Here is a 13,361-nt window from a genome sequence, read left to right as displayed (position 1 = left end):
CGCTGGTCTCCTGCCATGTGTGTGGGCAGCAGCTTGGGCTTGGCAGGCAGTGAGCGGCCCAGGGCCACAGGGATGTTGGGGCTGATGTGGGTAGACGGCCACTCCTCCATTGTCCTTCCTGGGTACCAGCCCTGCCTGAGCACAGCGCTCTCCGGAACAGGGGCAAGGGATTCCTGGGCTCTGTTCTCAGGTGGATTGGGCCCCAAGGGGCTGACACCCTAGGAGGTCCTGGGTGGCGGGCAGGAACTGTGAGGCCAGCTCCCCAGAGCCCGAGGGCTGGGGTGTGTGAGGCTGGGGTTGGAGACCAAGGTGCCGGCTGAGGCCGTGGTCCTGGCCAGCTGTCCCCACCACTGTGCTCTACCCCAGGGTCGCCCCGGGATGAACGGATTGAAAGGCGAGAAAGGGGAGCCGGGAGAGGCCAGCGTCGGGTTTGGTGTGAGGGTGAGTGTCCTTTGAGGGGTGGCGAGGACACTCAGGGCCCCGGATGGCCGGGCTGGAATGTCCTCAGGGCCCACAGCTCACCTGGGGGAGGCTGCTGCTGAGTGACCTGGCAGTGTGACCCCACTGTGCTGGTCCTCTGACACAGAGCACACACACACACCCTTGCACAGCACACACACACGCCCACACATGCACACGGGCACACACAACCCAAGCCCCCCGGACAGAAACCCAGCATGGTGCTCTCGGAAGGGCGTCCGGGCGCATGTGCATTTGGGGGTGGCCCTTCCCTGCCGGTGGGGTTCTCTTCACTCAACACCAGTTTATAACTTTCAATAACTCTGCCATCTTTTGAGCCAAGGGTTTTATTTCAGTGACTCAGCGTGGTGGGGCATTTTTAGTTGTTTCTACCTGAGACAGCTGCTCTCCAGTCTCAGCACTCGCTTCTGGCTCGGCCAGGCGCCCAGCGACCCACCCACCGCCCTGTGTGCGTTTCCTCCTGGAGGCCCAGCCGGAGCGGGATCCCCTCCCGGCCCTCCCTGGCGCTGCCTCACACTCAGCGAGCCCAGCCCAGGTGGGGACACGGTGGTCCTGAGGTCAGCATTTCAGGCAACCCGCTCTTCCGGTTTTGTCCTCACTGCTGGTCCTTCATCGAGGCTGCGTTGCTTCTTGTGGACTGACACTTGGCTGTCGTCGCGTGAAAAGTCAGGAACAGAAGACAGCACCTTGCAGAGTTCTGCAAGAGTGATAGAGCAACAGGTCACGCTGGTCAGAAAGACTGGCTCCTGAGGTTCGAGGCGGATGTGAAAGGCTGTGGGCATGAGCCCCTTGCCAGTGCGTCTGGTGGGCCTGGGCTCCGTCTGCTCCTGGCCCCTCTGTGGACCTGAGATCCAAGCTCCAGTTCTGCCTCCAGCGCCTCCCTCCTCGGCCACAGTGGGACAGCGGCTTGGGGCGGGATTGCAGGGCATCGGTGGCCGGGCGACAGTGCCCTGGTCCCGCACAGTGACGCCGTGAGGAAGAGACGCACAGCTCACCGTTTATCCCGACGGCGCCTTCGAATCTCAGCCTGGCCCTGTGCTGAGTGAGCCTGGTGCCTTCAAACATGTACTTCTGGTGCCGCCTGCTCTCTTTCCAAGAATGAGTGAATACACGAAGATTCAGTCAAATTCACACACGCAACCTGAAGCCGCCAGCAGCGGCCTCCTTGGGTGCCCGTTTCACCTGGAAATACACAGCTGAACTTCAAAGGGTTTGCTGTTTGTGGCCACGTGGGTGGCGTGTCCACGTTCACGTCCAGTCTCGATGCTCTAGCTCGTCTTCTAAGGGACGTTTTGAGCATGACTGTCCTGGGAGCAGGAGGGGCAGCTCTGTCCTCAGGGACCCATGACCACTGGACACTTTCTCAATTATGTCATCAAACGCACTCAGTTTTCTGGTTTTATCGTGATGTTTGGAAATGCTCCCCGCACATCTGCCACCCTGGCCAGTGTCGACAGTCCAGCCATAAATGTGACTGACCAGAGCTTTCTGTCCTCCCCATACAGGGTGTGCCTGGCCCCCCAGGACCCCCAGGGCCTCCAGGCCCTCCCGGGACTCCTGTCTACGACACCAATGTAAGCCACGTGGCACCTGCCATACCGCCACCTCCCCATGCACCTCTCTACACTGTCCCTCAGAGGAGCTGCCACCCTCCTCGCCTCACTGCTGACCCCTGGGGAGGGGCTGACCTCCAGGGAGGAGCTGACCAGGGAGGGGCTGAGTGGGAGGGGCTGAACAGGGAGGACCCTACGCTGTGGCCTCTATGTCCCGGGGTGACTGCTTCTGGGAGGGTGGGTGGTGGACCCAGGCCCGCCTGTCTGGGGGCTGCACCTATCAGGCTGGCAATTAGGAGACAAGCCGTCCGAGGGAAGTACGGCCAGGGGAAGGGAGGACTCTCTGGATCTGGGAGTCTCAGCCCCAAGCCCCGTGGTCTGGGGGTGGAGGGCAGACACCCCCAGTTACAAGGCTCCGCAATATGAAGTGACCCACAGGGATAGGTCTCATCAGGACCAGGGCTCCCGATGCCAACCCCCCGTGTCTTCTCCCTCCCCTTCCCCACACCCTTGTCTGGCGGGGGTGTGCCCGTGTGGCCTTGCAGAGAGAGCCAGGGTGGGTGTTGGCCTCATTTCCAGAGCGTCTCCCTCATTGGCCTGCTCTGGCCCACTCTTCACAGGCGTTTGTGGAGTCTGGCCGCCCTGGGCCTCCAGGATTGCCAGGTGAGGGCTCCTGGGGCCCCAGGGAGGGCGGGCATTCTCGAGGCAGCGTGAATTCCCCAGTGCCCTGTGCACCCCAATCCCTATTGATTGTGATCCTCTTTCCTGAACCTCCTGGTCCCTCAGAACACGGCCTTCCAGGCAGTCTAACCATGGATGCGAGTGGACACTGAGTGGCCAGCCACTTGCTGTCTGCAGTTTGGATCTGGTTTCCCTGCCCGCAGAAACGTGTCGTAGCATGCTCCTGCCCGCTGCCGTGGCTTCTGGGAGCTGACCGCTGGGCTGTGGCCTCGGGGTGGGACCACTGAGCACTTCTGCTGGCCACAAGCTCTTGCTCTGACAGTCCCCAAGTCCATGTGACGTCCCTGTCCCCGGTCCAGGCCCACCTCAGTGCACACAGTGCCCCCAGGGTCGGGGAGGTGCATGGGCCAGACGGAATGTCCCAGAGGTTCTTGTCACACATTCAACAGTGGGCACTGGGGTCTCTGTTCCTCCAGGGCACCAGGGGCCTTCTGGACCAAAGGGTGACAAAGGAGAAGTGGGCCCGCCCGGACCACCAGGTGAGTGCTCAGGGCAGCCCTGGGCCGAGGGGCCAGGGCACCAAGAGTGGGTGGGTCCTTGATGCTAGCTGCGTGTGTGGTCACCCACCCTGCCCTCCAGGAGGAAGGAAGCCCCTTCCTGGCCCACAGGGCCCTGACGGGACTGGTGGTGCTGGGTCTGGATTTGGGGCCACCTGATCAGCCCCATAGCCTTGGGGCCACGGCTGGGGGCTGCAAAGACAGGCAGCTGGAGGAAGCAGGGCCGAGGCGATGTCCAGGCAGGATGCCCCATCACCTCGCCTGCTGAGGATCAGGGCTGGGCCCCAGGGTGCACCCTCCAGAGGAGATGGCACCCACTGTTTGTCAGGGTCCTGGGATGCCCCTGCCTTCCCACGGGCTGTGCAGGGGTCCTCGGGCAGGTCTGCCAGGGGGATGAACTCCTAGCACCTCAGACGTTTCCTCAGATAGTAAGAACCCCCCGCTGACTTCTGTTCCTGCTGCTGGATGAAATACGAGAAAACAGCATGTGAGAGTCGGGGCGCTGGCAGGACGGAACCCCGGGGAGCTGGGGCACCTCCTCCCCCCAGCACCACCAGCTGGCCAGGAGCCAGGGCCTCCAGGGAGGAGGGGGCTGTGGCCAGAGTGAGGGTGGGTCAGGGACCAGCCAGGTGGAGACGGCAGCCCAGATGTCCCTTAAGGGCTGCTGGAAGCAGGAGCAAACTTCGCTGAGGAAGATGAGCTCACAGAGGCCTGGGATTTAACGAAGACCGGGCAGTGAGCAAGATGGCCAGAAGGGACCGGAGCGGAAGAGGGAGGGCAGATGATGAGACGGGCCACAGGGGGCCCAGCCAGTGGAGCGTCCAGACGTGGGCTCAGCTGTGACGATGACATGCAAATGTGAGCGAAGATGGGGGTGTCAGCAGGGAGTTGGAGTCGGGTTTGATTCTGGGGCTGACAGCTGCGGCATTGGACTCCAGGGCCCCGTGTGAGTTGGGCAGACGAGACACAGCCAGAAAGAGGAAGTTAATGGAGGTCGTTCCGGGCGGAGGCTCGGAGGAGGACGGACCATCCTGATGGAGTGTAGACGCCGTAGTGTGAGGACACGGCCGCCATCGGTTGCCAGAAAGAGGGGGCACTGGCGGAAGAGCATTTGAAGGCGTAACGGCCGAGAGTTTTCCAAAACTGAGGAACCATTCAAAGACAGCTGATTTCTGTGCAGAGTGAGAGAAGCCGGAGGCCGTGAGCGGTTCCAGATGTCGGAAGCAAGTTACTGCTCGCTTAGAATTCTGCAGCCAGTGAAAGCATCCCTCATGATGAAGATGAAGAGGGCAGCGAGGCATCCAGGACTGCGGCCCTGACAGGGATGCTGAGGGCCGTCGGGGAGAAGGAAGTGAGGCTGATGAGAGCACAGGAGCAGGTGGGGGAGGAGCAGCAGAGAGCACAGTGACCCCGGTGGCTCCGCTTGACCCCACGCTGGGATGTCGCGGCCCAGACCCCAGCCCTGGTGGGAAGTGGGAAAGCCCGAGTCTACACGGGACTGCAAGCAAGGTGCACTGTGTCACCAGGGACGAGCCAAGGGTGGGAAGGAGAGTGTGGGTAATAACCCAACAGAAAGGAAGGTGGCGAAGAAAGAACTCAATCCAAAGTAGGCAAGGAAGGAGAAAAGGAATACGGAACAGGTGGAACAAATAGAAAATAGGAGTAAAACGGCTGATTTAAACCCAAGTATACAGTAAGTGTGTTACGTGTAAAGAGGGAGATGCTCCTACTGAAGACAGACGCGCCAGCAGGGAAAACTCTGTGCTGCCCACAGGAGCCCCCCAAACGGAAGGACGCCAGGCTGAGGGTGGGAGGAGGGGAACATGTTCCATGAGAAGGGAGCTGGGGAGGTGAACACGTGCTTGTGCCTCTGTGCACGTGTGTGTGCGAGTAATCAGACAAGCGTATCTTAGGGCGGGTAACGTTGCCAGAAATCAGAAAGCATTCATAATGGTGAAGGAGCAAACCCAGCAGGAAATACAGCAATTCTAAGTTTCTGTGCACGTGACAATATAGCTCCAAGACATAACAAGTAAAAATTGACAGAACTAAAAGGAAAAACACACAAACCAGTCATTATAGGGAAATTTTTTTATAGGATTTGTTTATTTATTTTTATTTTGAGGAAGATTGGCCCTGAGCTAAAATCTGTTGCCAGTCTTCCTCCTTTTTTCCTTTTGTCTCCCCAAAGTCCCAGTAGATAGTTGTATGTCATAGTTGTACACCCTTCTAGTTGCTCTATATGGGAGGCTGCCTCAGCATGGTTGGAGGAGCAATGCGTAGGTCTGAGCCCAGGATCCGAACCAGCGAACCCTGGGCCACCAAGGCGGAGTGCACGAACTTACCTGCTACAACACTGGGCTGGCCCCCTACAGGGGAATTTTAACCCTGCTCTCAGTAAGTGACGGAACGGCAGACATAAAAACAGATCGATCAGGAGATGGCGGGTCTGGACCGCGGTGGTGACCTCGACCTCTGGGCCCGGCACCAACGTGGAGACGCTGTCCCACCACACGGGCCCACACCGGGCTGAAAGCAAGGCTCTGGTTCTGAAGAGGTGGAATCATGCACAGTACGTTGTCTGACCAGAGTGGAAGAAGCAAGAAGTCAACGTCAAAGAAGCATAAGTGGAAACGCCCGCAGAGCACTGCCCTTCCAGATTAGAGCCGAGCTCGCCTGGAGCTGGAGGATAGCAAAGCAAGACTCGTCTCAGGCAGATGCGGGCAGCTAGGGCCTCGCTTGCAGGGGCTCTCAGCCCTCACTCTGCAGCCCGCAGTGGCCTTGGAGCCACGGGACCCCCACCCAATGGGGACCCTGCGTCAGGTCACCCAGCTCTGCCAAAGGACCCGGGACAGGAGCCGTGGTGACAGCACAGAGCGGGGCCGGCCCTGGGTGGGCATGGAGTTCCCCGTAACAGCCTAGGCAGAGCCCAGAGCTGGGGTTCCCACCAGGCCAGGGACTGTACCCCAGCTCTGCCAGGCCTTTTACCCAGCGGGGGGCCCACAACTCCAGGGAGCCCTGCCACCCCCCGGGGCTGATCGTGTGTAAGCTCTCCCCATCATGACCCCAACAGGGGTTATGTCACCCCAGTGGTCCGGCATGCCACCTTTATCAGGTTTCTAGGGGAAAGGTCATGCAGAAGGGTAACCCAAGGTCACTTTCCCTCCTGGAAGGAGAAAGCATTTTGTTAAGTCTTTGTTTACAAAATTATAGCCTTATGTAGTGTACGTTTCTAAGCCATCAGCTCAGGAAGTTAGAAAATGATTAGCAGCTTTACCTTGAAGAACATGGATGAGGAGAAATAGTAAAGATTAGAAGTAAATGAAGAGGGCCGGCCCCATGGCTTAGCGGTTAAGTGCTCGCGCTCCGCTGCTGGCGGCCCAGGTTTGGATCCCGGGCGCGCACCGACGCACCGCTTCTCCGGCCATGCTGGGGCCGCGTCCCACATACAGCAACTAGAAGGATGTGCAGCTGTGACATACAACTATCTACTGGGGCTTTGGGGGAAAAAATAAATAAATAAAATTATAAAAAAAAAAAAAAAGTAAATGAAGAAAAAAAAATATATATATATATAATAGGAAGCATCAAGAAAGTAAAAAAATCAAAAGTTAGTTCTTTGAAAAGACTAATAACACTGACACGCCCCTCGCAGGACTGAGAGAGGGGAGAGGCAACAGACGATGCTGGAAAAGGCTCTTCCACAGAGTGTCCCCGGGAGCGCCCTCCTGCCACCCTCAGTGGGGGACACGGGCTCCCCGGGGTCGGGGCCAAGGCAGGATGTCTGTCATCACCGCTCTGGGGTGCAGGCCCAGCCAGGGCGGGGGCAGGGGAGAGAAAGACATGGTGTGCATTTTGGAAAAGGAAGAAGGAAACCTGCTGTTTTCACAGACAACACATTTTTGAACGTCAACAACCCAGAAGGATCTACAGAGAAACTGTTAGAACTAATGAGTGAATCTACCAAGGTCAATTGACGAAAATCAATGACCTGTTGTAATCAAAATGGAATTTAAAAAGGCACCATTTAGAAAAGGAGATCAGATTGGTGGTTCCAGAGGCGGGCGGTGGGGGTGGGGAAATGGGTGAAGGGGGTCAAAAGGCACAGACTTCAGTTATTAGCAAGCTGAGTCTTGGGGAGAGGGGAGTCAGTGTGACAACTTGCAGAGGATCCCCACCAGACACACAGAAATGACGGGGCAGTGAGGAGGACGCGGCGGGGTGCGGGGTGAGGAAGGGAGGATGCGTGAAGACCCCTCACTCACTTCTCGCCTCCCTCAGGGCAGTTCCCGTTTGACTTCCTGCAGCTGGAGGCTGAAATGAAGGTGGGTGACACTCCTGGTCCTCGCGCCAAGCCCGTCTCAGACCACCACCCCCCGAGCTCCCCTCTGCCAACGCCATGTCGGGCGCTGGCCCCAGGATGCTCGCGGTCCTGGCTGGGTTTTGTGCGGACCCTGTTGATGCAGCGGAAGGCTGGGAAGCCTGGCCCTGTCCCGCAGGGCCTGCCAGGCCTGGGCTCCAGAAGCTTCCACTGCCGCACCCTGCCCACCTCTGTGGGGGTCAGTGCCCGCCCCGCCCAGCACTGAGAGGTGGACTGTCCCTAACCAGCGTTTCCATCCACAGGGGGAGAAGGGAGACAGAGGGGATGCCGGGCAGAAAGGTGAAAGGGGCGAGCCCGGGGGTGGCGGATTCTTCGGCTCCAGCGTGCCCGGCCCCCCTGGCCCGCCAGGCTACCCTGGGATTCCGGTAAGTCTGGGCCCCCAGGCATCCCTGTGACACACCCGCCTAGGCCCAGGTCTATGACAGAGCTGGTGTCCCCAGAGATCCCTGGGGCCCCCAGGGCGCCCCCTCCTGGTTCTTCGCCCCTGTGTGGGGGGCATGTGGCAGGCCGGGCAGGGGCACAGCCACTGTCCTTGCAGGGTGTGCTCTCTGACCTGGGGCGCCTCCTCTCGCCTGCTGGTGCTGTTCCCTAGACCCCTCAGGGAGACCGTCTGTCCTAAAAGATTCCAGGGAACCATGGGCCCCAACTTCTGTCTGGGGGTGGAGGAGGATTGAGGGCCCTGGGGAGTGCCCCTTTGTCCAGGGGCTGCTCTGGTCTAGTCCTGGGATCCCATCCTAGTGAAGAGTTTCCGAGGCCCTGTGGCGTGGGCAGGGAGGTGACGGTGGCTCAGAGGCTGCGCTTGTGGCAGGGGCTCTTGGTAGATGCGGCCTGGACCCTCAAGCTTGCTTGTCCCCGGCCTGAGGGACATAGGTGACAATGCCATGTGTTTTGTCCACCCCAGGGTCCTAAGGGAGAAAGCATCCGGGGCCAGCCCGGCCCACCTGGACCTCAGGGACCCCCCGGCATCGGCTACGAGGGACGTCAGGGGCCTCCCGGGCCCCCCGGCCCTCCAGGCCCCCCGGGGCCCCCTTCCTTTCCTGGCCCTTACAGGCAGAGTAAGTCGGGCAGGAGTGGGCCCTGGACTCCAGCCTCGTCCAGCCATGGCCACGTGTCTCACCTCTGGTTTCTCTCTTGTAGCCATCAGCGTTCCTGGCCCCCCAGGCCCACCTGGGCCCCCAGGACCCCCTGGCACCATGGGCACCTCCTCAGGGGTAAGCAGCCCCTGCCCCTCACCTGTCAGACCCTCACTTCCCAGCCGCCTGCCTGGCCGCCCTTCCCCTTGGAGGCCTGTGGAGGGCCGTTTCAGGGAGCCCCCGGTGGAGCCCACAGGGACCCGGTACTGAGGTGGGCATGGCCCTGGGGCAGGCGCACAGAAGCCCTGAGGTGTGGTTTCCAACGCAGAAGCAGGGAGCCCGGGGGTCTGAGATGGGCAGAGGAGAACAGGATGGCCGCTGAGGAGGTCCCCGTGGGTGGGTCCACTGCAGAGGCCCTGGTGGCCCAGGGACTCGCGGGGAGCCAGCCCCCCACAGTGCTCATGGGCAACTCGAGGACTTCACGCTGAGCACCCCTCCCTTTCTGGGGGCGGCGTCAGCCGCCCGGCCATCCCAGGGCGTTCTTAGGGGCCAGCCTGACGAGAAAGGCACCCACTGAAGTCTTAAGGTCTGTCCCTCATGAGGGGGCATCCGTGTCCCCATCCAGCACCCTGAAACATTCAGCACAGACCCCCGGATGCCCTACCCCACCCGGACTGTGTGCCTCCCCCATCACCCACCCTGTGAGCCCCGATGCTGCCTCTGTGCCCAGCGGGACCCCTTGGGCCTGGCTTCCGGCAGGTGAGGTTCTGGGCCACATACCAGACCATGCTGGAGAAGGTGCCCGAGGTGCCGGAGGGCTGGCTCATCTTCGTGGCTGAGAGGGAGGAGCTGTACGTCCGCGTCCACAACGGCTTCAGGAAGGTGCTGGTGAGTTCTCTGCACACAGAAGGGGTGGCGGCCTTCCTGCCTCGCCCGTGGGGTGTGGGATACGGGAGAAGCTGCAGGGCAGAGAGAGGGCCTGCACTGATGGGGGAGGCCCCATGCGCCTGGGCGGGGGCGCAGGGACCCAGGCCCACGGCCACTGCCCACAGCCAGCCTCACCGAGTCAGGACCGTCTTGCTGGGGCAGGCACTCCGTGGAGCCCAGTGACAGCCAGCGTTCTCTTCACGCTTCTTTTGTTAACCTTTTGCTTAGTAGACTGTTTTCACGAGCAGTCTCAGGTTTACAAAGAAGTGACTCTTACGCTTCTTTAAAGTAAATGGTGCATTAAACACGTTGTGTTCCAGACACTGGGATGCAGTGGGGAGGGCCGGGCGCCAGAGGTGGGGGGGTGGGGGTGGTGAGCAGAGTGCTGGCTCGTCGGAGGTCCCCGGCTGATCCGGGTGTTTTCTTCCAGCTGGAGGCCCGGACGCCCCTGCCCCGTGGGACGGTAAGGAGCCTTCTTCCTTCCACAACTGTGCGTTAGAGGCACGCGCCTCGGAGCCGGTGGATGCCCAGGCCACGCGGTCCGTGCGACGGTGGCGGTCTGTGCACTGCCTCCCGTTTCTGGAACCACACTTGGTGCTTTAGGGTCCTAGAGCCCCGTGCGCAGCCACCCCTGCTGGGGAGAGGGGTGTGTGGACCATGAGGGGTGCCTCCCCTCAGTCATGCTTGTCGCCTTTCCCAGGCGGGAGATCCACTCCTGGGGTCACAACCCATTTCTTGTTTGAGTCTGTCTTTATTCATCCAGAGTGCAGGGCCAGGGACAGACGCTTGGAGGGCAGGGCAGGGGGAGAAGAATGGGGGACCGATGGGCCAAAATAGTGAGTTTTCCTCAGTGTCGGTCCCGCTGCTGAGGGCTCCTGAGGAGAAGTCACGACTTCTCAGACAGCTCAGGAAGGAGGCCCTGTGCCAGGTAGCTGGTGTCAGGGGTTCCGGATGTGCCTGTCTGCTCATCAGGCTCAGCCAGTCCCTTCTCCCCTTCCTTCCTTTCTTCCTTCCATTTCTTCCTTCCTTCATTCATTCATTCAGCACAGTCACCGGCCTCGCCCATGTGCTTGCAGCACGGGGTGCAGCCGTGCATGACACACGCAAAGCCCCCACCCCATGGAGCTGACAGAGTGTGGGGGAGACGGGCAGTAACAATGATAGGCAATACGTCATATTATGTTAGATATAATGTATAATTATATGTTATATATAAATATGTAAGTTAATTACAATTATTAAAAAGTAACAGGACCCAGCAGTAGGTCACGGTAGTAAATTATATGGTGTCAGAAGGCGTTCGGGGCTGTGGGAAAGAAGCAGCAGGAATCAGGTGGGAGGTGCAGGAGCTGGGATTTAAAGGTGGAGGTCGCCCCTCTGAGGTGGGAATGGAGCAAAGTCCTAAGGAGCTGAAACCAGGGCCCCAGAAGTCTGAGCTGCAGCCAGGAGGAGGCCGTGAAGTCAGGGGGATGTAGTCACCCGAGGGCCCCCGGGGCCACAGCAAGGAGGTGGCTTCTGAGTGTGACGAAGCCTGGGGATGCTTGAGCAGAGGGCCACCCGAGCTGATTTCAGCATTAACAGCCTGGTGGGGCTTCCCCGCCCTGGCTCCCCCAATACTTCCGGGCACCCCCAGGGTCTAGGGGTGCACCCCAGCTCTCCACCTCCAGTCCAGCTCTCTCCCGCCCAAGAGCACAGGTCGGGGTGCAGACGAAGGGGTGCCTGGGCTGGGCAGGCAGCAATCCCCAGGCAGGGGAGCAGAGTCCTGAGTGCCCGGTGGGGCCTCACGGTGTGTCCACCTCTCGGTCCACAGGACAACGAAGTGGCTGCCTTGCAGCCCCCCGTGGTACAGCTGCATGAGGGCAACCCGTATCCCCGGCGGGAGCTCCCCCACTCCACAGCACGGCCCTGGCGGGCCGACGACATCCGGGCCAGCCCCCCACGCCTACTGGACCCCCAGCCCTACCCTGGAGCCCCGCACCATGGCTCCTACGTGCACCTCCGGCCCGCCCGCCCCACCAGCTCGCCCGCCCACACCCACCAGGACTTCCAGCCAGTGGTGAGTGACTGTCCAGTTATAGTTAAAGTCCTCCGAGGTCAGTCCCTACTCGTGTCCTGGAGAAGCTGGGATGGTGGAGGTGACAGCGCTGGGGACAGGGGCCTGGGAAGACTCTTTTCCAGGGAGGCGGCTGGCAAGGCCTGAGGACAGGGGCTTGCTTGGGAGGTGGATGTGGCGGGGGCACTGGCCTGACGGTGGCTGCTCCGGACCCAGCAGCTGAGGGCACTGCCTCCCGGCCCCCAGCCCACTGAGCCGTCGCTGCAGCCTGGCTGAGGGGTCGGCTGGCGGCTTCTCACGGGGCCTCAGCGCCTGCCATGCGGGCGTTGCGCACGCAGCCCTCCCGGGCGGGGCCTCAGCTGCACTGGCCTCACCCTTACTGTTCATGGAGGGCTGGGCAGGGGCGCAGGGTGGGGGTGTGTTGGGGAGCTGGGGCGGGCAGGGGCACGCCCAGGCCTCCGGAGACACACTGGGCTGGCGCTGACACCTCGCGGCTCCCCCGCAGCTGCACCTGATCGCACTCAACAGCCCGCAGTCGGGCGGCCTGCGTGGCATCCGCGGCGCCGACTTCCAGTGCTTCCAGCAGGCGCGCGCCGTGGGGCTGGCCGGCACCTTCCGCGCCTTCCTGTCCTCACGGCTGCAGGACCTCTACAGCATCGTGCGCCGCGCCGACCGAGCCAGCGTGCCTATTGTCAACCTCAGGGTGGGTGCGGCGGTTGAGCTGGGGCAGGGACATGGGCATCGGGGGCACCAGGCGGTCAGCCTCTGGGAACCCAGCCAGGGCCCTGCATCCCCAGGGGCCCCGTGAAGCCCCTCACGTGGCCCCCAACCCCTGCACCGGCCTGCCAGGGGTCCTGGTATATCATACGTGGGTGTATCCAGCCACGGGAGGCAGGGCCAGGCTCATAACGTGGCCATCTAGGAGCTGGCACTCAGGAAATGTCCCTCGGGCCATCTTTTCTTGAGTGCCCTTCACGTGGCTTTATTCCGTGGCTCCTTTCCAGGAATGGAATCGTGTGCTTTCTGGATGCCCTGGAGCACCAGCATCTCAGGACCAAAGGCAGTGGACTTGCTCCAGGCCCAGGACTGGGGGAGGGTGCCTGCGAGCTGGCCCACCCTCGGACAGGCATGGGCTCTGCTGAGGCCGCCTGGCCACTCATCTCTCTGGCAGGACGTGACCAGATGGAATAAGTCCCCTGCGCTTCCCTCCGCAGGACGAGGTGCTGTTTCCCAGCTGGGAGGCCTTGTTCACGGGCTCTGAGGGCCGGCTGAAGCCCGGGGCCCGCATCTTCTCCTTCGATGGCAGAGATGTGCTGCAGCACCCCGCCTGGTAGGTCCCGTGGGAGACGGCAGCCTGGGGGCGGCTCTGAGCCACACGGAACCTGAGCAAAGGAGCCAGGCTCCTGACCACCCACCCTCCACTCCGACCCCCTTCCTGACACGTGCTAAGTCGTAAAACCCAAAAGAGCAGGAAGAACAGTAAAAAACATTCTCTGTGGTGTTTTATATAAACACCCTACCTACCCTGCTTCCCCGGGCAAGCGCCCCCACCCCCCATGCCCGTCGGGGAGACGGTCTGGTGGCCCAAGGCTGACGGGCTCCAGGGGCCTGCAGTGGTTTAACCAGCCCCACCGTCTATCGTGCAGACATCTCGGC

At 61.1% G+C, this 13,361-nt stretch overlaps 1 protein-coding gene across 4 annotated transcripts in view; it reads left to right on the top strand.

Moving 5' to 3' along the window:
- COL18A1 (collagen type XVIII alpha 1 chain) overlaps nt 1-13,361 on the top strand; it is a 110,939-nt gene that overhangs the window by 96,645 nt on the left and 933 nt on the right. For 3 of the 4 annotated variants that reach the window (XM_087417923.1, XM_087417922.1, XM_087417925.1), the window contains 13 exons: nt 367-441; nt 1,986-2,054; nt 2,579-2,696; nt 3,191-3,253; nt 7,553-7,596; nt 7,895-8,017; nt 8,554-8,707; nt 8,790-8,863; nt 9,485-9,613; nt 10,083-10,115; nt 11,463-11,708; nt 12,211-12,408; nt 12,920-13,035. In XM_087417923.1, coding sequence (XP_087274049.1) covers nt 367-441; nt 1,986-2,054; nt 2,579-2,696; nt 3,191-3,253; nt 7,553-7,596; nt 7,895-8,017; nt 8,554-8,707; nt 8,790-8,863; nt 9,485-9,613; nt 10,083-10,115; nt 11,463-11,708; nt 12,211-12,408; nt 12,920-13,035 — 1,442 coding nt within the window. The remainder of the gene's footprint in view (nt 1-366; nt 442-1,985; nt 2,055-2,578; nt 2,697-3,190; nt 3,254-7,552; nt 7,597-7,894; nt 8,018-8,553; nt 8,708-8,789; nt 8,864-9,484; nt 9,614-10,082; nt 10,116-11,462; nt 11,709-12,210; nt 12,409-12,919; nt 13,036-13,361) is intronic. The other variant, XM_087417924.1, reaches the window with a different exon arrangement.

The sequence above is a fragment of the Ceratotherium simum genome, chromosome 27, assembly GCF_057802395.1.
Source record: "Ceratotherium simum simum isolate JZ-2026a chromosome 27, ASM5780239v1, whole genome shotgun sequence".
Classification (NCBI taxonomy): domain Eukaryota; kingdom Metazoa; phylum Chordata; class Mammalia; order Perissodactyla; family Rhinocerotidae; genus Ceratotherium; species Ceratotherium simum.
Note: the sequence above shows the minus strand (reverse complement) of the source record. Positions and strands in the feature narration are given on the sequence as shown.